This window comes from Mercenaria mercenaria, chromosome 13, assembly GCF_021730395.1.
Source record: "Mercenaria mercenaria strain notata chromosome 13, MADL_Memer_1, whole genome shotgun sequence".
Classification (NCBI taxonomy): domain Eukaryota; kingdom Metazoa; phylum Mollusca; class Bivalvia; order Venerida; family Veneridae; genus Mercenaria; species Mercenaria mercenaria.
In genome coordinates, this window is record NC_069373.1 from 12,808,992 (window position 1) to 12,834,812 (window position 25,821).

At 35.7% G+C, this 25,821-nt stretch overlaps 1 protein-coding gene across 1 annotated transcript in view; it reads right to left on the reverse strand.

Moving 5' to 3' along the window:
• Positions 1-25,505, reverse strand: part of LOC123530513 (beta-1,4-mannosyltransferase egh-like) — a 40,886-nt gene extending 15,381 nt beyond the window's left edge. Inside the window, exon 1 of the mRNA XM_045311287.2 lies at positions 25,474-25,505. Coding sequence (XP_045167222.2) covers positions 25,474-25,505 — 32 coding nt within the window. The remainder of the gene's footprint in view (positions 1-25,473) is intronic.
• Between the last annotated feature and the right edge of the window lie 316 nt (positions 25,506-25,821).

The window sequence follows — 25,821 nt, forward strand, 5'->3', positions numbered from 1 at the left end:
TAATATTCTTATGAATTCTTACAATAAACATGACTCTTTAATTAAGATTAGACCTTCAGCAAAATCCAGATACCCGAAATGGATATTACATGGTTTTAAGAAGTCATCATTACAGTTTTAATTTCTTATTGTAGAAATGTTGCCCATTACACGCTACTTGACTTTACATGAAATTGTGTTACAACTATACGTTACTCCAGGTATGGTGACGGTAAGGGTTGCTATAGGAAAACATGGAGATCATACACACACCCTATAAAAGACTGTAGCCCCCCTCTTCCTCTTGCGAGTGATCAAAACAATAAACAGACACGCGAAAGGTAAGAATCGTCTTCAAATTCATTATTTTGCTTTACACTGTATGTGTATTAAAGTTTAACGATAAGTCTAACATAAATATGTGTATATGGTGATATAATAGACGAAACTGACAGGTAATGTTTACAAAATGTTGACTAATCACACTCATTGCATGAAAATTCACTCGACCAAGTCACGAAACTGATAAAGATTACGCCAAATTGATTTGTAATCCAATTATCCATGATGCATTCTGTAATATGTATGCATACTCCATAAATATATGTAAATAAAATGTTTCGTATTTATTGCGTTTTTGAATGAAATTGATTTTTTATCTAGTCTGTGTAAAAACATTAACTGTATGCCGACTTGCCAATTTTGATATTTGATCTGAACGTGTATTTGCGAGTGACACTGTATTCCATCTTGCGAGTACAGTAGGCGATTTATGTCCTTTAAAGGCGTCAATGAAATTTTAAATGCAAACAAAATTGTCTCTTTTGATCAGTCGTCATGTTAATAATGTCATTTAATGTCTAAACCTTCGTGCGATACTTGTACTAATCCATTGGGGGTGGGGATGGAGTGTCTGTGACTCGCTATCCTACTTAATTAAATAATTAATTGAATGCTTCAGCGTCGTTTACATGCAAGTATTCGGTGTTGGTTTTACACACATATGTCACAAACTGACATACGGGCCTCAATGTATCTGTAGTGTAAATACAGGTATTGCATCATCTTTTTGTAAATTTTTGAGTTGTTGAGGTAAATGTCAGATTTTACGCATAAAATACCTCTCATGTTTTTCTGTATTTCATAAGTTGAATTTCCATGTAAATTTTATTAAATTCGGTTCAGTAAGAAGAAAGTTGGTATTTTATAAACTTCAGTAACTTATGTTTTTATCCCCAAAACCACTATAACGGGCCTTAAATTGTAAATTTCAATCCGCGCCAAAGTAGTCAAATTTCTCGGCTATAATGTGATTCCCGTGAAAATGCAAATAATCAGAGTACACGCATAAGCCGTGAGTCCCATGAAATTTAGTATTTGACGGGACATTACCCTATAAATAGACTGGACTAGATATGCCTAGTGCACACAACTTTCGACATTAGAAGAATTTACATCAAATTGATATTATATTCATGCTAGCTTTTGTATTACGTTATTTCGCATTACATCGTATTAATTTGTGATTATAAATAATAGCTGCAGTTTATCATTTTCTTATCTATAATTTTTCATCATAAACTTTTCATATCTTTTCCATACTTTAACTTTAGACTTGTTAGTAATTTTAGAAATAATGGAAGTAATAAGTGACGTATTCTAATCACGTGACGTATGAACTTAGTAGCACATAATATTTTGTATAAGTAGCACGTATTATTTATGGGAACCTATGGAGGTATGGTGTACCCAAAGGAGCAGTTTTATGCCCTTACTTATTTGTTTTGCTATGGTGCTTACCATATGTGATATATTTCAGCTTCTTCCACCAGACAATTTTTACCTGGTGATGCTGTCACGACCCAAAGTACAATACCCGAGGTTCATTTGTCTTCACTCGCCTGGATGTGATTTTCCCAGCGCAGAGCTTTTGTCCCATGGTTGTGCCGTAAACTGCAAAGACAATGATTTTTGTGATCCACTGAAGTCAGCTCAGGGATGCAATCACCTACCATCATAGGGAGCCAAAAGGGAGTCAACGTATTCACGGTTTAAAGGGACTTTATTTGAAGATATTTTGTATTTTTGTGCTACTTAATGTTCAAAGTTAACGGAAACATCTGTGTCAACGAACAGTCAGTGTTAGAACTTTACACTTCACAAAAGAGTTACTGAGCTCAGATTTTTTTTCTTTCTTTCTTATAATAAGATTTTTGTTTCACTTTTCATTTATTCATTGTAAATAATCATTTTCTGTAAATAAATTTGTAAATATTGTAATGGGTGTTGATTTGTTCTGATAGTAATTGTCCCCGGTACGTCCATCCTGTCACAGCATATACTATCATAAAATACGAATTAGAAACTGAAAGTATAAACAGGGCCCCTACTATTTCATGCAAGAAATAAACCGTCGATTCCCTACAGAAATCACGGTTATCTGACGATTTTAAAATAAATATGAGATGAGACAGGAGGGGACTTTAGGTTGACTCCCGTCTGTCTGTCCGTCTGCAACAAAATGATCCTCTGATTTAAAAAAAAAAAACTATTTCACCCGCAAGTATCCTGCGAATAAACGTATAAATAGAAAAGGATAACGAAAACATTACCGGGAAAGTCGATTAAGTCCTTATTAGTAATTCAGAGTTTACTTCATGGTAAACCAGTCAACATGATTCAAAAGTAGTACAACTATTTTGTCACGAATGGCCTAATGGTTTAACTACCCGAGTCCCCCTTCCTCAATAATAACATAAACATGTTTTCGTTATAAATACCGCGAGTAGTACAGCCGTCGTGATTACTACCTGTCGAGATTTACTGCTATTTCTCAGGTTAGAAATAATTTACATTTGATAGTGATAACACGTCAGGAATCTGTCCTTGCGGATTTGACCTAGTTTTTGAGCCCTGATTACCTAATATCAAACTCGTCTAAGATTCTATTGATGGTAACATTATGACCAAGTTTCATTAAGATTGGACCAAAAGTGTGACCTCTCAGTGTTAACAGTCAAATTGTTGACGACGGACGAGGACGACGCACACAGGGTGATCACAAAAGCTCACCTTGAGCACTTCTTGCTCAGGTTAGGTTTTCCTCTAATGGCACTTCTGCTTGTAAAATGGGAACTTATTTCATTCGCAGAATGTATTTTCAGTAAAATAAGACAAGTTTCATGTTAAAGTTCGTGTGTTTATGGCAAATACAAAGACAAAACTAAAATAATGCTGTTTACTGTGCGACGCTATCAAGAAAGCGATTCACAAAGGATTAGTAGATTCAGTCTGTCGCCGTTTCACTCCAAATCACCCCATTCACTGTTCATATTTTCACATCTTATTAATTGTAGTTGCGATTATATACTGGTTTCAATGGTTTGAAATTCTAGAAAGTATAGAATTGTATGCGACACATTGTCTAATTATTGTCTCATGATGGTGAACATTTGTGCCAATATACTTCAAAATCCCTTAATGCATAAAGAAGTTACGGCACTGACACAAAAAAAGCAGACCATGTTTCACCTTTAGGTGTTACTTTAAAAAGAAAAAGGAAAATAATAAGATGGACATTAAGTACATATTGCCTATGTTTGTACGTAATCTTTGAGAGAGGTAGGTGTAATAGCATTGAAGTAATTGCACAACCAAATATATGAGGACACATATACAAACAGACCGAACAGACAGACCGCATGTTGACTGCTATATTCCACCCTCCTTCGAACTTTGTTTGCGGGTTATAATTATGAAGAAGTACTACAGGACCATAGGAAACGCCGATATTTTATAAAGAAGTCTCTCACAAACAGGCATACAGTCTTTTTACGAAACTCGCAAGGACTTGTACAGTATTTAAGCAAGCACGCATACAATCAGGAAATAACACCGAATCTTCTTTCATTGACGGGTATGAACATATTGGAGAATTTATCAATGATTTTATTTTATTTTACCAAACTAGTATTGTTTCTTCATCCATGAAACAGTGAAATTTACATGTAGGTCATTCTTCAAGCAAGAAAATAAGTACTTTTGACGCCGACAATGTATAATTCTGGACAAAATCAGTGATCAATCAAGTTTTTTGCTATAATTCTACCTGTCATCAGACTAACACATTATATACAGAAACAAATCATGTTCAGCTTCCAATAAAATGTAAATATACATACCTTCAAAGCAAATCAGTCACTTTAAAATGTTATTTTTTAACTTTTAGCTGTCAGTTTATTGTTTTGATCACTCGCAAGAGGAAGAGGGGGCTACAGTCGTTTATAGGGTGTGATACATATATGTGAGCTGTACGTGACGACAATTATCAGGAGAAAAACACGCTACAATCGTAGTAAACGCAGGAAGTTTAGGGTATTTTACTTTTGCACTTCTTCGGCCGTACTGGCGAAACACCCTCACTTATCAAAATAAGATGACTTTTACTAATATGTTAGCGGGATATCCCTACTTACTCCACAGGTTTTACAGCACAAAGCCCCATATTTGCCCTTCTGCTGGCATCATAACTAACCGGTTATAACAGCATGATAGACATAATAGACATTCTCATGTAAATGTATATAATAATTCCTTTGACAAACATTTCACACAATGAAACAATGATGATGATCGACTTTTAACGAGACATGGAGTCTGATTTATGGCACGATTTGCATCAAATCAAGTGCATTGTACCATCCTTACAGTGTCAATAATTCAATCACAGACTTCCAAAATCTACTTATCGCAAAATAATAAAATTACTGAAGAGAGAAAATTGCATTGGCTTCTTGGATAAAAATACGCAAAGGACTGCTTTGACTGGTGTATAATTTTATGCTTTAAAGAAGTTCCCCAGCTAGCAAGCATACATGGGACCCATGTGGGTTCCCATATGGGACCTATATGGGCTACCCACATGGGACCCAGATGGGTTTTGCGAACCATTTTGGCTTGGGTCCCATATGGGATATACTATATGGGACCAATGTGGGCCCCTTATGGGTCCCAGATCTTATAACCTATGTGGGACCTTTCTGGGTCCCATGTCGTATATATAGTATGGGTCATTTAGGGGCGTTTTGGAATTGTATGGGTCTTATTGAGTGATTGATATTGTCAACTGTCTGAAACATTGTAGCTGCACATGTAGTTGTTTCAGAATCATTATGGACCTTTTTATCTTGATCTATTGCATTTCCAACTCATTTCATCAGATTCTTTGTAAAGGCATTCTGTAAAGTAGAAAAAATAATGTCAGTCTGAGCATTTGTCCATGAAAATTAAGTAAGTCGTAATTTATAGCTTTAATATCACCTGAAATATATAAAATTCGATTTTTTTATAATTATCATTCATCATTTTCCCGTAAATTAAATAGAAATGCAAAAACAGTTTTGATAAATAATGTACTGATTAAACATTTAATGGAAGCATTTAAACTATTATCAACATTTTCTGAGATGTTTTCTCTAAGTTTGTAGTACGAGATATTTTTAAGGAAGTAGAATGCAGATAAAAAAAAGGCTAATGATGTTAAAATATATATCATATAAATACGTCAAGTTACTGACGAATAATTATATAATTATTATGTTAAAATAATGTTTAAAATATTGTACTCACTTTTTCTACATCGGTCCCTTCTGTACATAATGAATAAACTTGTTCTGTATTGCAGCTTAAACCTCCATCAAATTAACTGAATAGTGTGTAAACCATTGGCGTGACTAATAGATAACATGTGTAGAGAGAGATGGACCCTTAGTTACCATGGTTACAAACATGTATTATAAATGTTCCCAATGTCCAGTTTAGCTTTCCTGAATATTTTAAAATGAATGAATGTTATTATTAAAAAGTAATTACACGATTTCGAAATAGCTTAGACAACAGTCGAATTTTAATAACAATTAGGAATAATTTCGGAAGTGCCCCCCCCCCCCCCCCCCCCCCCCAACATTTACTAGTATTAGTCCATTTTCATGATTTTGTAAGCCTAGTAATTTTATTTTGAAAATACAATAAAAATGCTATAACCGTTTTTTTCTTTATGAAGTAAAAAATTATCAAACCTTCGATCCAACATACCGGTATGTCTGATAGCATAGTTTTTTTCTAACAGTTTATATTGTAAATGTTATTGCAGCTAAGAAAAACGAAAACTTGCATTTTATTATAGACAGAGACGACTTTAAAACGTCTTTTAAAAGTCGTCTTTATTTTGTAGGTAAAACAACGAAAAACAACGTCTTTTTTCTGTTCACAGATGACATAACCATAAAACAACCAAATAAAGAGATCTTCAAGACGTCTTTTGTTTGCTGGGATGGGACCCATAAGGGACCCTTCTGGGAAACATATTTTGAGACCAGAGAAATGTACATGTATTAGAATTCAAAGAAAACATAGAAAAAAGGATTGTTATGCTAGTGACAACACTTATAGTCTTAAAGTCAAGATGTTGCTGTATCGCTTCAATGGGTCCCATATGGCTCTGATGTGTGCAAATACTTACAATATGGGACCAAGATGGGACCATTCTGGGAAAGGTGTTTCTTTTTTGAGAGAAAAGAAATCGTAGAGACATTCAGAGAAACCATAAAAAACTAATTTCTATGCTAGATACAGCACTTTTAAACTTAAAATGAATGCATTGGTATATCCATCGCTGAGTTATTGTATATGGGTCCCATATGGGTCCAATGTGGGCAAATACTTACACTATATTGGACCCAGATGGGACCCTTCTTGGAAACATGTTTCTTCTGATACTTCAAAAAATGTACAAATTTTCGAAGAAAACTTAAAATATGAACTTATATACTGGTGACACCACATATAAACTTAAAATGAATACATTTGTAATTCACATCACTGGGACATTGTATATGGGTCCCATATGGGTCCAGTATGGGCCAATACTTACAATAAGGGTCCCATGTGGGACCCATATGGTACATTTGCCCAGATATAGCCCATATGGGCCCCATATAGGCTTGCGTGCTGGGTCCGTGACTTGTACTGTCCATACTATTTAGCATACAGCTATTCACAATAAAAGCGGCGGTCGTTTCTAATGAGTGTCCATCAATCTGACTAAAGTACTTGATCTTCTAAACGAAGATCTGAGAACGACCCATTCACATTCGTCTTCTGTATATTTTGGATTTCCATTATTGCTATTTTTATGTTATCCAATCAGGCGACTTGTTCGATTGTAAAAGAGTAAGAAAAATATGCAGTTATTCCAGGACTCGAACCCGGGACCCCTCGCTTGCAAAGCAAGCGGCCTACCGACTGAGCTAACCGGCTATCTGATACATTACGACATAAGAATTGTAAATATCAATAGTCAATGCTAGAGGTAGATTTGCAAGATGTTGTAAGCTAGGCTCTGATTGGCTAGTGAAAGGGCCGTCAGAACGAGGCAATGAATAGGTCGTTTTCAGATCCTATGCGTAGCGTAATAGGAGATGTACTTTAGTCAGATTGGAGTGTCCATGTAACTATTTATAGATAGCTGATTTATTTGTGTTTTGTTCTCGTTATCAATTGGTTTTACATTCTGTATTGTTGCGTATCGATTATGTACATGGTTTTACGGGGGCCGCGACTAGTCTGACTCACGGCAGTAAAATTTGATGTTTCTTCGGCAGTTTACAAATATATATATATATATAAAGAGCCTTGTTCATTTGTTTATCGAATAAGGTCATTGAGGTATTCATTATCACAACACGCTTTATTATATCTTACTGATTAATAAATAAACATTTCATGCGATGCAGCAATTAGAATCTGTAAGAACCTTTGGGACCGAGCGATACTTTCTGGTCCTTTTGATCACAGATCCCTTTAATATATCTGAAGAATAGACTTCCGCTTAAGCCGATGTTAGTGGCATGAGAGCTGTTGCATTTTTAAGATATTTCATGAACACAATGAAACACAGCATGTTTCAAAGTATCTTCATATTGAGTATATTAACAGTATTTTACTTTAATATTAGAATTTGTGTTTTTATTCCGTACAAATTTCAATGAATAAAAAACAGGACATTTTTAAATCGTAAGCAAGCTAAAATTGACTCCCGATAAGCAAATAAAATCCTCCACGCACATACGTTTAGACAGGGTGACCCCTGCACGTTGACCCTGAATGTAGACCAACAAAACACATGAATCAGAGGTGGAGGACTAATGGTTTCAGACACAATGTCGTTTATCAAATAGTCAAGGAGAACATACCCCCCGCCCGAGGATCGAACTCGCGCCCCTGAGATCCGTAGACCAACGCTCTTAATTACTGAGCTAAGCGGGCGGGCTTAAAATGCGACTTTCCTGTGTACTTTCATATCATTATTTCCGGGAAAAGTTATCGTCTGTGTTGTCAAAACGTAAGTATACCGTGTGACAGTGTATAAAAATGTTCATATATTTCATGTATCTGGATGGAAATTATACACATTATTTTATACACTAAAGGGGGTTTAATATAAATTCAATGACCATTATATATCTTTTAAATAACTAGACTGTCTTAGCCCCGACAATTTTGCTCATAAGGGACAGTGCAGAACTACGGATCGTTGGGTCGTGAGTTCTATCCCCTGGCAAGGCATATGTTCTTCGTGACAATTTGATCTGGAATCATTCGTCCTCAACCTCTGATTCATACATGTGGAGATTTTGGCAGTTAGTCTTGTGGAGAACAAGGTTGTACTGGTACAAAATTCAGGACCACAAGTTGGGTTTACTGCCCGCCGTTACATAACTGAAATATTTTTGAGAAAACGGCGTTAAACCACAAACAAACAAACAAAAGAGTGTCTTAAATTCTAACTTTGATAAACATGTTAACCGGATTTTTGTTGGGTTTAGACTCACAACTTTACAATTAAGCTGCATGTGGCAATATTTCATGGTGCTGTAGGCTATCTCTTAGCATTCTTTTAGACACAGATTTGGACAGAACCGTAGACTCTACAAAACAATTGGATGGATTCCTCTAAGAAGAATTATACACCAAAAGCAAGGTTTCGATGCTACATCGTAGAGAAGCAAGTGACCTTGACCACTTGGCTGCGGAGGCCCAAAGATACAGACTGAATTGATATTTGAGCCGTGCCATGAGAAAACCAATATCCGCGCAGTCTGGTCAGGATCCATACTGTTCGCTTTCAAAGCATATTGCAATTAGAGAAACCGTTAGCAGATGCGCAGGCTGGTCTGGATCCATACTGGTCGCTAACCCACTGTGTTGGTTTTCTCATGACACGGCTCATTTACATATTAGTATTTTTTTACCACGTAATCCATTTTACTTCGATATATTTTCTCTGAAATCAGTTATTTTTGTATTAGACTATAATAAGATATCTTTGTCATGAACATATATCATATTTATGTTGGAACGAGTGCTTCGTAGTCCTGATCATTTGGCCGTCACAATAGAAACAAACATGAATAAAAGACATTTTTCATGCCATTTTTCCATTTCAGCAACACTAAGTACACACCGTTGCTGTAATTGAAAAAAAAATGCTAAGACGGGGACGAATAAATGCGATATGTATCTACACCTATTGTGCGGCTTGAGAAGAAGAGATTTTCATATCCCGTCAGAGTCTGGTCCATTACAGTTCCTCTACTACATTCAGTTAAAGTATCATTCATTTCAAACAACAAGAGGACCATGATGGTCCTAAATCGCTCACCTCTTCCCACATGATCCAGTTTTGAGTATGACATCATTTTTTCTATTATTGACATAGTGACCTAGTTTTTGAGCTCATGTGACCCAGTTTTGAACTTGACCTAGATATGATCAAGATAAAAATTCTGACCAATTTTCATGAAGATCCATTGAAAAATATGGTCTCTAGAGAGGTCACAAGGTTTTTCTATTATTTGACCTATTGACCTAGTTTTTTAAGGCACGTGACCCAGTTTCAAACTTGACCTAGATATCATCAAGGTGAACATTCTGACCAATTTTCATGAAGATCCATTCAAGGGTATGGCCTCTAGAGAGGTCACAAGGTTTTTCTATTTCAAGACCTACTGACCTAGTTTTTGAACGCAGTTGCCCTAGTTTCAAACTTGACCTAGATATCATCAGGATAAACATTCAGACCAATTTTCATACAGATCCCATGAAAAATATGGCCTCTAGAGAGGTCACAACGTTTTTTCATTATTTGACCTACTGACCTACTTTTTGATGGCACGTGACCCACTTTTGAACTTGACCTAGATATCATCAAGATGAACATTCTGACCAATTTTTATGTAGATCCATTCCCAAGTATGGCCTCTAGAGAGGTCACAAGGTTTTTCTATTTTTTGACCTACTGACCTAGTTTTTGACCGCTTATGATCCTGTTTCGAACTTGATCTAGATATCATCAAGATGAACATTCAGACCAACTTTCATGAAGATCCATTGAAACATATGGCCTTTAGAGAGGTCACAAGGTTTTTATATTATCTGATCTACTGACCTAGTTTTTGATGGCATGTGACCCACTTTCAACACTGACCTAGATATCATCAAGATAAACATTCAGACCAACTTTCATACAGATCCCATGGAAAATATGGCCTCTAGAGAGGTCACAAGGTTTTTCTATTATTTGACCTACTGACCTAGTTTTTGATGGCACGTGACCCACTTTCGAACTTGACTTAGATATTATCAAGGTAAACATTCTGACAAATTTTCATGAAGATTTCATGAAATATATGGCCTCTAGAGAGGTCACAAGGTTTTTCTATTTTTAGACCTACTGACCTAGTTTTTGACCGCACGTGACCCAGTTTCGAACTTGACCTAGATATCATCAAGGTGAACATTAAGACCAACTTTCATACAGATCCCATGAAAAATACGGCCTTTAGAGAGGTCAAAAGGTTCTTCTATTATTTGACACCTACTGACCTAGTTTTTGATGGCACGTGACCCACTTTCGAACTTGACCTAGATATCATCAAGGTGAACGTTCTGACCAATTTTCATGAAGATCTTGTGAAATACATGGCCTCTAGAAAGGTCAAAAGGTTTTTCTATTTTTTGACCTACTGACTTAGTTTTTGACCGCACGTTACCCAGTTTCGAACTTGATCTAGATATCATCAAGATGAACATTCAGATAAACTTTCATACAGATCCCATGAAAAATATGGCCTTTAGAGAGGTCACAAGGTTTTTTTATTATTTGACCTACTGACCTAGTTTTTGAGGCACATGACCCAGTTTCGAATTTGATCTAGACATCATCAAGGTGAACATTCTGACCAATTTTCATGAAGATCTTGTGAAATATATGGCCTCTAGAGAAGTCACAAGGTTTTTCTATTTTTAGACCTACTGACCTAGTTATTGACTGCACGTAACCCAGTTTCGAACTTGACCTAGATATCATCAAGATGAACATTCTGACCAATTTTCATGAAGATCCATTGAAAATTATGGCCTCTAGAGAGGTCACAAGGTTTTTCTATTTTTAGACCTACTGACCTAGTTTTTGACGGCAGGTGACTCAGTTTCGAACATGACCTAGATATCATCAAGGTGAACATTCTGACCAACTTTCATAAAGATCCCATGAAAAATGTGACCTCTAGAGTGGTCACAAGCAAAAGTTTACGGACGCACGCACGGACGGACGACGACGGACACCGCGCGATAACAAAAGCTCACCTTGTCACTTTGTGACAGGTGAGCTAAAAATTAAAGACAACAACACCAAACGTTTTAGACACACCAGCTCTCACAGTTCAACGCTACACTTCCTTGTGTCGAACAGACTCGATGACAGGCACTAGGACTGAACCCTTTGATACTTTTGTCCTGTTTCAAAGAGCCGTAATACAAGGTTGTTACCTAGATGTTTTGTATTTTGTTAAGGCATTGAAAAATGCTTATATAGTTTGTTAGTGTGTTTCATATATTTACATGAGCACATTCGTGTTTTAGGGGTCGTGATGGGTGTTGTGCATTTCATAACCTCTCAAAAACAGTTTCGATCAAACAGTCTGCTATATTTTTGTTTGGTTGCATTACGAGTATATGCTTGGAAAGGATCTTTTCGCAGATTTTATTACTACATATCGCGCCTTCTGTACTTAGTCTGTGTTAGTTTTTCACCTGGTGGGGATACTGTTTATCTCCACTGTCCCGTAAGTTTAGAAAAAATGATAGTATTTAAGAGTAGGGTTTGGTTCTCCATAAACCAATTTATATCGTCACCGAGATTTATCCAGATTAACTTATCTTGGGTTAATTTTGTTTGTTTTGGGTTTAACGCCGTTTTTCAACAGTATTTCAGTCATGTAACGGCGGGTTTGGGTTAATTACTGAAAGTAATATCCAAGTTGTAAAGACTGTTGAACGTACCTTAGTTCTTTTTTTTCTTCTGCTGTGCGAGTAAGGTTTGATGCTCCATAAACCGATGTATGCCGTCACCGAGATACAGATCACCTACTTTTTTTTGTCCGTTTACTCATCATCTATACATCTACTACTGTAGTATTTAGTAACAAAGAGACTACGTTCCATTTCCTGTTTGATCGTTAACCCATGTTTTTCTGTATATGCAGTTTTGAGGATTGACAGTTATTTGTGTTGTCCTTGTTATTCTGCATATGTCGTTCTGGGAATTGAAAATATATGTGCTGTCTTTTTTTTTCTTCTGAATATGCCGTTTTGAGGACTGACAATATTTATGTTGTCCTTGTTTTTGTCTGTAAAATATAAATATCGTACATTGTTTGTGTTAGAGATTCACCTGGCGGGGATAACTTGTACACTGTTTCTTGTTTTTTTTTAACATGGTGGGTGTAAGAGCACCATTGGTTTAAACTGCCCAATGTTGTTTTTTATGGTGGCTGATTTCTGCCAATTTGTGTTGGGGGCGAAAACACGACTTTTACACGAAAACACGACCTTTAGAGGGCGCCGACATGACACATTTATTTGTCGAGTTTTCGTGTTGGCGGATATGAAGGTGTTGAATTGGCGCCCTTTATTTGTCGTGCTGTCGTGTTTTTGCACTGCCGATACGAAAACATGACAAATTAGGTCTTTGTCGAGTTTTCATGTTTTCGCCCTGCCAACACGAAAACACGACTTATACCTTATTTGTCGAGTTTTCGTATTTTCGCCCCGCTGACACGAAAACACGACAAATACAAATATTTCATTTGTCGAGTTTTCGCTTTGGCATCTACCGTTAGGCATGCGCACAACAATCACGGAACTGAAAACAACATAACTGCAGAAAATATAAGTTTAAGAATAAAAATTGACTTATGTTCTATTTATATTTCGACAAAATACCATTTTATTTCATAAAAAAGTTATCGAAAGACAAAGGTCGAATATCAAAATAATATTTACTCACAATTTAGACCTAAAAATGCACCAGAGGCCATTGCATTCCTATATTATAAAAAAAAATGTCCGTGGGTATACCATCTGGTCCCCTAAATAGGAGGGCATGACCCCCTCACATACCTCAAATTTTGGACAAAAATGCAGCAGGGACCACCATTTCATATCTATACTTTAAAATGACAAGGTAGAGACCCTGTGATTCCACTGTCAGGAGGGGGTTGACCCTCGTCTATCAATGCCGCCTTCATTCTTTAACTGTTGCCGCTCACCGCACCCCAATGAAAGATTTCTGGAACCGGGTCTATTATACATAGATTTTGTATTCTTAAAACGATAACTGACATCTGACATATTATTGTATTGTTTTATAATCCCAGATCTCCTAATGCAGCTTTAGTGAATATAGGCCTAATTAAATTCTGCATTGACGGTTCGTCCGAACAGAAAGAAAAATGCTTCTAAAACCCTTTGTCACTGTTTTGAAGATAACTCTACATTTTATAAGAGATGTCTAAAAAGTATTTGTCAAGTTTTCGTGTTATCGTCTCGGCGTGGCGAAAATACAACACGAAAACTAGACCAATATCTAATTCGTTGCGTTTTCGTGTCGGCGGGGCGAAAACACGACAAATAAAGGGTGCCAACACGAAAACTCGACAGATAAATTTGTCGTGTCGGCACCCTCTAAACGTCGAGTTTTCGCGTAAAATGTGTAGTGTTCTCGCCCCACCGACACGACAAATTAGATTTTTGTGTTGTCGTGTTTTCGCCCTGCCAACTTGCCAACACGAAATGGCAGAATCTAGCCTCCATAGTTTTTGCCACTGACAGTTCCAAGACGGTTTTTTCGTGATTTTGCTTTGTACGCGAGTGTGTATGTGTGTGTGTTTGTGTGTTGTGTAGTTTGTGCATCTGTTTGCTGTGAGTTTCGTTTTGGGGAGGCTACATGTTTGGAACATGACATTCCCTGTTTGATATGTATCCTGTTTGTGCTTTAATATGTGTACTAAAATCTGTCCGGGTGATCGATCACGAACAATGAAAACTCCAGCGGTCGACTTATTATCTCGAACGCATGACATTTTATTTTGATCGCACATTTTATCTCGAGCGGACTACATTATGTCGAGCGCTCTAGATAATGCAATAAAAATGTGTTTTAAGCAAACCACCGTATAAAAAGCATATGTAACGCATTTTTGTTTGCGGGTTTATGAAACTACGCTCAACACCCGAAACTACGGGCGACATGATGTTTGACATTTATGTCACATGAGCTAAAGCGGACTTTTGTTCGATTCCGTTGTCTAGACAGATTAAAAGAACTCTTTAAACATCAAATCGATAACGTATGTATGGCGCCGCACCATTGAAAAGCATAGTTCAGAACAGTATGTCATTTCTAAGCCGTTTCCATAATCCACATTGTGCATACTCACGATTGCGCGCATACATTCACCAAAACTTAGCCTGGGTTAAAAATTATTGCAGGTTGTAAGGACTGTTGAACTTACCTTAGGTTTTTTGTTTCTTGAGCTGTGTGACATTTAACGTTGTTGTTGCGACATATAACGGTGGATTTTTTTGCGACATTTAGCGTGAAAGGTTCGATATACAGTAGCAGATGATTTTGTGACATTAAGTGGTGATTGCGATATTTAACATCAACCTTGCGACATTTGGGTCTGTTGGGACATTTAGCGGTGCTACGACATTGGACGGTGCGTGTAAACGATCTCGTTTGATATATGGCCGTTGTCATTTGAAGCGAAACCAAAACAACTGCTTTCAGAAGCATCGGATCTGATCCAATTCCTGCTGATATCAGGCATATTCATTGTCATGATCCCATGCCTGTTGTAATGTTTTCAAATTGATGTAGTCTTTCAAATGCGAAAAACCCATGGTCTGGACGGATTGCCGCGGAATGCGTTCATATGTTGGAACCTATGCTAGCCACAAATCCAAAAATATGATAGCATTTTCTATGGCACATCAGGCCAATATGGTCTTTGGATTTTTTTTTTAAGTAAGTAACTGGTTAATCGCAAAACAAACACTGCAATTTCAGTAAGATCGGGATCTGATCAGTCAAATTTTCTTCTGGAATATCATGGAATATTCAAATTTGTCATACTCCACGATCCTTGTGGTGTTGTTGTTCAAAAATATGAATGTATCTAATTCAGAATGAAAATAAGCTCTAATGGGTCGAGATTAGACGGAATTTTAGCCGCAAAATTGGGAATACCGACGTTTTACATAATTTAAGAACATTATTGTCTTAGACCAAAATCAAAAAATTATCTTGCATAACAATACTATTCTATAATGATATATCAGACCAAATAATAGTTTTCCTGGGAGTTTTTTTCTCATAGTAAGTACGTTGTCAATCGTTTGCGGACATGAAGCAGAACTAAACAAAGGCTAGCTAGGATAAGTGATGTACTGTTGAAACCTATACCTCCTAGAACATATCTTCATGTCAGTGAAAAACAATTTTCAGTGCTCCAGTATGTCTAGATATATTAAAATATATCGATCATCCGCGGAATATTCTAAAGAAGATAAGACTATAGAAACGGATGTGTAAAAAGTGTTAAAAACATGTTTTGAGTTAAAGTTCCAGAAGATACTTAATTTTATGTTGAAAAGAAGTAATACTGCTGCCAAAATAGAGATTACACATAACTGAATAGACAGAAAAAAAATACTTTCAATATTACACATGAAATTATAAAGTCAAGGTCAGGAAAGGAGACAATCAAACCAATACTTATAGTACTTTCGTTTATGTTAATATTATAGTCAAACCTATGACAAGTACATGAGAAAACAATGATCAAACATTGGATATAACAAGAAATGATATATTTAAAGTTCATAACAAAAATGTGGCAGCCACATTATAATCAAAGGCATTATTACTCTTTATGATTTAACTTATAAATGTGGGCCCTGGTTGAAATAACTGCTGTGAAAGCGACCTGTTCCCATTTTGTTTAATTTCAAAATCTGAATAATTGGGTAGATTTAAGTTTTTAAAATTGCCTTTTGTATAAGTTATTGACATACGATTTTTATAGTTCCATAAGGTTTTTGTGCTAAAACGGATTAAGAAGATGTCCAAATAGAGAATATGCATTTTTAAGTCGTTAGAATAACACTACGTGAACTCATATAGGGCGGTAATCAAAACAATGGATTTAATAATAATAGCTTCTACTACGTTAATCAAACATTTGAGGAAAAGATAATTCATTAAACACTGTGCCATATATTTGAAATGTTTTCTAATATTTACAACGGGCAAAACCTTTTGTACTGGTAAAGCAGTGATATTTGTCGTGTGATTTGAATACCAAATCTTAGAGGACTATTATTGTATCAGCCTTTTTAACATGTCCTTGAGGGATTTTCTTACTGAGAAAATTGGACGTTATCTAAATACTTTGTGACAGTATGACAAATTTAACTTGATCGTAGGTTACTTTCGTTTATTTTAAAGTAATATTCCTTTATTTCATTGGATGTAATGAATTTTATCATTTCATTTATATTACATTATTCCACTTTTAGTCTGCAAGACAGTCGCCAATTGACGATTTAAATTTGATTATATCAGTACTTACTGTCTAGTGCGAATTACTTAAAGACCCATCACGACCTAGTGACCTACTTTTTTTCACTCACAAAATCTTCATGAAAATCATTCTTGAAATACAGGTAATATAGCCTACAGTTATACTACAAGTTTTCAGGTGGACAATTTAGGCCATTCCTGAATAAATGTGTTTTGACAACTTCATCTGCAAACGTATTCAGTCACTCTCTTTTCAGCATAGTTTCAAAAACATAGATGAATAACTATCTTACACTGTAGAAACAAAATGTGATTGAAATTTCACTATATACCTGATTTCTGTCCATATTGCTACAGTTACTCAATAAAATGTTAAGACATTACACACATTGTCTTGGCCTAATATATGTCACAGTCAGTTTGTAACTAGATACTTGTTATTTCTCATTTTATTCATGCAAAGCATGTATAATTACCATCATGGAAACACAAAAGAATACAGTTATTTTGTGGTGCCTCTTTAGGCGTAATCTAGACGGTATGTTATCACTAGTCTATGTACAATTATTTCATAAATATGCGCGTACATTTTTTCTTTGATTTTGAGGAAATGTGAAAATTCGGTCTCAAAACTCAGAAGAAGAAAGGAATTAAGCATCTAAAATATCAACATTTTCCGAAGGAGGATTCCCTACACATACCTATGGGATGGGTTTTACATTGTATCACTTCTATAGAAATATAATACATTTTAACATTTACCTTTTCTTGTTGTTATCGCCCCTAGGGTATAGCTGTGGTATGCAATATATTTCGAAATATTAAAGTGGTAGATCAATAAATCTCTTTGTTTCTTGCAATTGATGGTATCATGTATGAAAAAGTTTTCAATGACACTGATTAACATAAAAAAAACATGCGAAACTGAGTAATTGTAGTCAGTTGTCAATATTGTTTTGATAATCAGGTATGAATTGCTTTGTTTGTATGTCTAAGTATATGTTTCCGAAGGTGAAAGTAAAGATTTTTTTTTGGAAATATATATAATATTATATTTGTTTTCAAATTTCACAACACGCGATAAAACATCCTATTTCTCTGTTACTTCCTGTCTTAAACTGTGTCTGCGTTATGACATCACACAATGTTTACATGGATCGGTTCTTGGAAAGGTTTATAATACACTTGACACTATATTTATTCTTAATTTCAGCCTAAATTAATGCATCTATTTTTATTTTGTAGAATTAAGTGTTTGTGTTAATTATGACTCTTGGAACAGTGTTAAGTAAGTGAGTAAAATGAAAAGTCTCTCCGGCCCTCTGGAACTGGAAGAGAAATTTTCAGCGCTTGGGACATGTAGTTGCACGAGTCGAATGTTAAAAAATGTGGAAATAAAGCATGTTCTAATTTATTTAAGAAGTTCATTTTTATTTTAACGCTGGTAGAAGTTTATTTTATTGTTAGTTTTTATAAATACATCAGAAAGTCAATATACATGTCTAAGTTAAATTCGGTATGGCTGTCATTTTATTTCGTTAGATGTTTCAGAAGCGGATGAATTTTCAAATCCGTAAAATGAGTTTATTTATTTTATACTTCAGAAGTCAATTTTTTTACGAAATAAGAGATGAGGACATGTTGTTCTAGACCGGTAGGAGTTTCATGATAAATAAGATAACAGGATCTTTTGATATCAATGCTACCAGGCTAGGCAGATATGGGCGGAAGGGTTCGGCGAACCTCGCCCCTTACAGCCCATATCAACCTCTATCTGATACACTCAGTTCCAAAAGAAAGTGTGCACTTAGTTTTCTGTTATTTTTTCTCGGTTATTTTCAGGAAAACTTATAATGTTTGGTACCAAAATTTAAATCAGTTCGTAAACAAATTGGTTTGCATTTTAGATTTTGAGTTATACATGAGAGTTAGTGTATGAAAAAATGAAACAAAAACGTCGGGGAATTTTTTGAAATATTTAAACTTAAAAAGTGCAAACTTTCTTTTGGAACTGAGTATAATGATCAATACAAACTCTTACAGACAAACCATTCAGTAAGTGTATAATATTATCAACTTTAATATGAGACATGTTATAAAATCCCCCGTTTGACAGACATTTCACATACAAATCTAAGACAATGGTCGAATTATAGACGGGACACGGAGTTTGATTTATGACATGATTTGCACAGAATCAAGTTCATTGCACCATTCTTAATCTGTCAATAATTCAATCATAGAATTACAGAATCTATCTATTGCGATATAATAACATTATAGAAGACAGATAATGCGCTTGCTTCACTGGAAACGTCCTAAAGTGTTCTCTTGATTTGAATAATGGCTGAACTGCATAGACATTTTATATAATAGTTTGACATCTTGGTTAAACCTTCAGAAGGGACCATCTTCCAGGTGATATCAAAATTTAAAAAGCCCAAAAACAGATAGCAATTTATATTGAATTACGAAAACTAAAATATTACTTGAATCACTATTTTGATATGTATGATGTAAAGCACAGCTTAATTTCTTCTATACTGAACAGCAAAAGAAACTATCCAGATGTATGACTTGGCTATTTTTTTATTAAAAACTTAAATTTGTAAATTTGACATGATTTCTTCATACCACATTACACTTGAAGAACTTTGCGTGCGTGTTACTTTAAAAAAAAATCATCGACCAACCGTGAAGTCAGTAGTCCCACAGTAGCCGTTTTGCACGAAATTCCTTAAAAGTAAGGCTTAAAGCGTGTTAACAAGGTTTTTATTTCATTAAATCTCGTAGCTTAGTTTTGAGATAACAGACAAAATTTCATGAAACTCAACTATAAATATGGCGTAGAGAGGGTAAACAATGTATATCTCTAGATATCTCTTATATATAAACATACAAATCAGGTGTCATATAGACTTAGTAGAGAATATAGCCTTTAAAGTATCAAGGTTTTCCTAATATTTGACCTAGTGACCTAAATTATGAACAAAAAAAAAAAAAAAAAAAAAAAAAAAAAAAACAAAAAAAAAAACCGGTTTTGAAATGGGCAAGATTTGATTAAGACAAAAGTTCTGACAAAGTTCACAGATATAAAATATATTATATAGAGTGTTAAGTAGGTATTTCTTTTATTTGATCTTGTGAGTGAGTGAGTTGGGTTTTACGGCGAATCGACACAGTTTGATCTTGTGACTTATTTTTTAAACCGAGAGACTAAGTTTCATGTTCCTTCGACATTTTGTTGTGACAAACATTCTGACAAATGTTCATGAAGATGTGATCCCAAATGACACGGTTTTGAACTTGACCTATGATTCACAAAACCACTTTCCGCACCGACACAATTATAGGTCATATGTCTACTTTCCAGCTTTGATGGTGGAAAAACACCCCAGGTGCCCAACCGTGCATTATTTCATCACGAGCGGGCACCTGGGTAGAACCACCGAACTTCCGTAAGCCAGCTGGATGGCTTCCTCACATGAAGAATCAAAGCCCCGAGCGAGGCTTGAACCCACATCGATGAGGGGCAAGTGATTTGAAGTCAGCGACGTTAACCACTCGGCCAAGGAGACCCCACTTTCCGACAAGGTTTCATATAGCCTAAGGAGTGTTAACAAGGATGTAGATCTACCCCCTTGGTTTCTTTTTTTCTTTGTAAATGATTTTGAACAGACAGCGTTGACGTGCAAGTGGTTTAAGTCAGTGGCCACAGAGGCCCCTAGGCAAAGTATCAAGTATCATCTTATACGTGTTAAACGTGTTTAATTAGATGTAAAAATGTCGTTTTCAAGAGGAATGTCCGTTCTAACAGTGAGATTCCTATATTAATGCTGTCTTTAAACACCTTTTCTCTATGCAACGTTGACACGACACTCCCGCGCATATCAAGCCCGTCTTGTTAAGATAACTTTTTTCAAAGATACTGATCAATTTAAAAAGAGTATATGAGCCGCGCCGCGATAAAACCAACATAGCGGCTTTGCGACCAGCATGGATCCTGACCAGCCTGCGCAGTCTGATCAGGATCCATGCTGGTCGCTTTCAAAGCCTATTGCGATTAGGGAAACCTTTAGCGAACAGCATGGATCCTGACCAGACTGCGCAGGCGGGTCAGGATCCATGCTGATCGCAAAGCCACTATGTTGGTTTTCTCATGGAGCGGTTCATATTTGCATTTTTAGCTTTTTACTCGTTTTATGCTTGAAAAGACTTAACAAATGTTCCTTTTCTAATACACCTGCAGAATAATTCAGTATGAATTGGTGCCTATAACAAACCAACTAGTCCGTCTGTATTTTCAGACGTTGAGGTGATTAATATGCAACTTCTATGACAATTACAACAGTTGTTGTTAAATGCTGTTTCTATACATTAAATAATCTGTTAATGACCCACCACGACCTAGTGACCTACATTTGCCACTCACATGAGCTTCGTGCAATAGTATAATACTGGTATAATACAGGTATAATACAGCTATTGTACAAGATGACAGGCGGACAATTTAGGCCCTCCCTTAATGTTTTCACAACTTCATCTGCAAAATTTATTCAGTCATTTTCAGTATAGTTTTATAAGCATAGAATAGTAACTATCTGACACTGTAGAAACAAAGTTTGGTCTAAACTCACTTTAATACATCAAGTACTGTGCACACTATTAATTTATTGATACATTTAGACAATAAACACATTGTCTTGGCCTTATATAAGTCACTGTTAATAACTAGATAATAACTAGATACTTGTTATTTCCCATTTTCTTCATGCAAAGCATGTATAATTACAGTCATGGAAATACAAAAGAATAGTTATTTTGTGGCGCGTCTTTAAGTCTATATGAGCCGTGCCATGAGAAAACCAACATAGTGGGTATGCGACCAGCAAGGATCCAGACCAGCCTGCGCATCCGCGCAGTCTGGTCAGGATCTATGCTGTTCGCTAACGGGTTCTCTAATTGTAATAGGCTTTGAAAGCGAACAGCATGGATCCTGACCAGACTGCGCGGATGCGCAGGCTGGTCTGGATCCTTGCTGGTCGCATACCCACTATGTTGGTTTTCTCATGGCGCGGCTCATATACATTTTGGAAACAGATTACGACGTCGCACATGACTTGGTTCAATTTTCATTCGTAACATTTTGTGTTGCCAATATGTCTTTCCTGTAAAATGGTTTGTTTTACATCGTACGATAAAATATCGCTACTTTAAAACTGTTGAGAAAGACGTTAAACCCGAAGACACACACAATTTAAAGAACAAAACAAATTAAACGGTAACAGAGATCGGTTTGTTACAGAATTCGTTCTTAAACATATATCATAGTTTACCAAGAGATGAATAGACGCTGTAAATGGCAATGGTGACATTTATTTGACACATTTTCCAATATTTACAACGGACGCAATCTAATATTGACAAAGGAACGACACTGGTTTTGTATTTTGAAGGATATTCTTGTCAGGTTTTAGTTGTACCGAAGTCCTTGAGGGATATCTGTATCGAGTAAATTACAAGATATCCCAAATGTGGCGTGCTGCTATGTCAAATTTAACTCGGGACTGTCACATACTTTTCCATAGCTTTATACACGTTATACATGTTTGTGAAAGTCTACTTGAACTGTAGACCAGCCAATAGCACAAACTATTGACCGGTGATTTATATAATGAGGCATGTAATAAAACGAAATGTTGGCTTCATTTGCTCTTAAACATTGAGTCGCCTGAAGTTAAATTGATATGGGTTTAACACAATTATGTTATACGGCCAGATAGTTATGCTTGTTATGTCAAATTAATTTTCAGCTTTTAATGTAGTTTATGTGAAAAAAAAAGAAAATTTGTCGCTTTGTAAATAAATTTAGCCAGTCATCATTTCCGATTACAAATCTATCAAGGAAAACAGTAATCTGAGAACGAACGAAATATATTCTGTGACAGATTGCATAGTAATTAATTAATACGTCTGGTTGGTCCAACGCTACATAGAAACTGTCACTGATTATATCAATCAAACGTTAAGAAACAGCCAGAGGAAATTGTATTCTTAAAATCATCAGATTTAGTATTGCAGTTAATTGAAAACATGAAGGTGCTGGGCTATGTTTAAACCAGAATTAAGTCACATTATGTACATAGAAGATTTTTCTTACTACACAAGCTATTTCCATTTTAAGCAATAAATAAATAAATAAACTAAAGATAGTTATAAGTATTCGAATGAACTGTTTTATCTAAAATATACTAGAAATTCAAGTTTGTACATTAGAATTAGAAATGTAGATGGAATGCATACATGATTTAACATTAATTCAATCTAATGATCAATTTGACATTTGCACATCGCCGTTGATATGAATGAAGAAAAAAATGCATAAAAAAGACAAACCTGAACACACACTGACATTTGCACAATGAAGATACATGTAAATGATTTTAACGAGACGTAGACACATTATGTATGTTTAAATTTTGCATACAACTGTATTGTGTCATTATGAAGCTGCCAATTTTTAATAAGATACTTCAAGTATAATACTTGCATCGTGTGAGTGTTGTTATTTTATCCAGTCCTTTGGGATCATCAAGTCAATAACTTATTTCTGAATATCATCAGCAATATCGGACATGACCACATCCACCTCTCCAAAGTTAATGTTTTATGTGAGGAAATTTAATATTTGTTGTAAAATGATGAATAATACGCATATTAGAGAAGAAAATGCTGTGTTCAATATGTACGCAGTAATCATGGTTTGTACACATTACAGTTCATTAACTGTTCTTTTGTACACACGCACAGATCAAATAAATTGGTATGATTCGTGAAAAGATACTAAATTGGGATAATTCAAGAAGTAAGAAGCGGTATCAGAAATATGGTACTGCACTTACTCTGAAAGTTTTAGCAAAACCCCTTCAATAATTTTTTAAGGATTCCATCCAGAAAACATTTTACAAGTAAAATAAAAGGAGACAATTCGGAAAGAAAGCACGGTTTGTCGCGAAATGTGATTTTGTTTATATTCATAAAATCAGTATCAGTTGAAATATACTCGAGGACATTAAAAACGTTTCGTCCATATATGGACATTATTTCATCATTGCAACATGTATTCAAATATTTTTATAACAATCTTGATAGAGGACCATAAGATTATGTCACATGCTAAATATCAAGGCTCTACGTCTTGCGGTTTTGGACAAGAAGACTTTTTCCTTTCGGTTGCCATGACAACCGGAGTTCTGCATGGAATTAAATTCTTTGTATAATTTTGAAAGGGGACCACCCAAGGATCATTCCTGTGAGTTTTGGTTTGGTGCAAGTCTGCCAAGTGGTTTTCAAGAAGAAGATTTTTTTAGAAAATGTTGACGGACACATGACACACGACGGACATCGAGCGGTCACAAACGCTCACCATGAGCCTTTGGCTCAGGTGAGCTAATAAAAGGGGAATGGTTTTGACAAAATGAAAGACAGGTTAGGCGTTTGACAACATTCTGTCTATTAGCTTTTGAGAGAGCTTTTAAAGTGCAAATGTTTATACCAATTTCTGTTATGTTGAGGCATAATTTTGACAAAACAAAAGCTCGAGTTAGGTTGTTTCAGCTTGTAATGCCAATGTGTTAAGTGGTCTTTGAAAGCATTCCGCCACTCAATTTCTGAGAGACGTGTTTATTCAAAGTTTCTACACAATTTTAACAAAATAAATGTAAGAGTTATCTAGCTTGGTCTAAGTTGTTTCTATACAATTTTAATAAAATAAATGTAAGAGTTATCTAGCTAAGTTCGAAAGCATTCCATGATGTAGTTTTAGAGAAAGCTGCTCAGATGGAAACTATTTATGACACAGACACCTTGGTTAAGGCAAAGGTACCATAACCCTTTTCAATTATCGCATCTTTTTGCAATAACCCTGCAAAAGAATCTACTTATTCAAACAGTCATACTTAAAAGTGACCATCTGCTTGTCATGATTAACCATCCTATAAACTTTCATGAACCTAGGCCCACGTTCACGAGTTATTATCCAGAAACTGTTTAACTGTTCTGGGTAACTGTGACCTTGACCTACTAATCTCAAAATCAATATGGGTCGTCTGCTGGTCATAACCGACCTGCCTATGAACTTTCATAAGCCAAGGCCCAAGTGTTCTTGAGTTATCATCCAGAAAACGTTCAATTGTTCAGGGTCACTGTGACCTTGACCTATGTCCAACTGATTTCAAAATCATTAGCGGTCATTTGCTGATTAAGACCAACCTCTCTACCAACTTTCATGATCCTAAGCCCAAGAATTCTTGAGTTATCATCCAGAAACGGATTGGATTACATAGCGACCGACATTTACAAAACAATATACTGTATATGTGGATATTTCAGCGGGTGGAAAAGTTAGTGAATTCGGAATTCCAGACATTAGCGTGCGGAAATATTAGCATAAAAATCTGGTAATACAATAATAAATGACATTTAAATCCTTCTGTTCCAGTACATACCTATCGAACACACTATTCAGGTCTATGTCCATGTTATGAGCATTCAGCCCCATCTGACCTTGACCTTGATTCTGAGAGTACTGAGGTGATGGCAGCGAACATGGCTAGGATGTCATACTGCCTTGTCCAAATGCTGTTCCCATACCTCCTTGACTATAGGAGGGGCTCACCTGCTGTAGACGTCTCACTGAATTTGGCGATACATTATGAGGTAATATTAGTAAAGGGCCAGAGTTTGAACCAAAAGGACTCTGTGATGCTCTAGGTGAACCTCCACGACCTGTAATCATTTATTAAAACGTTGTATTTCTATACCTGACTCAAGATAGATATATTAAGTTACACAGA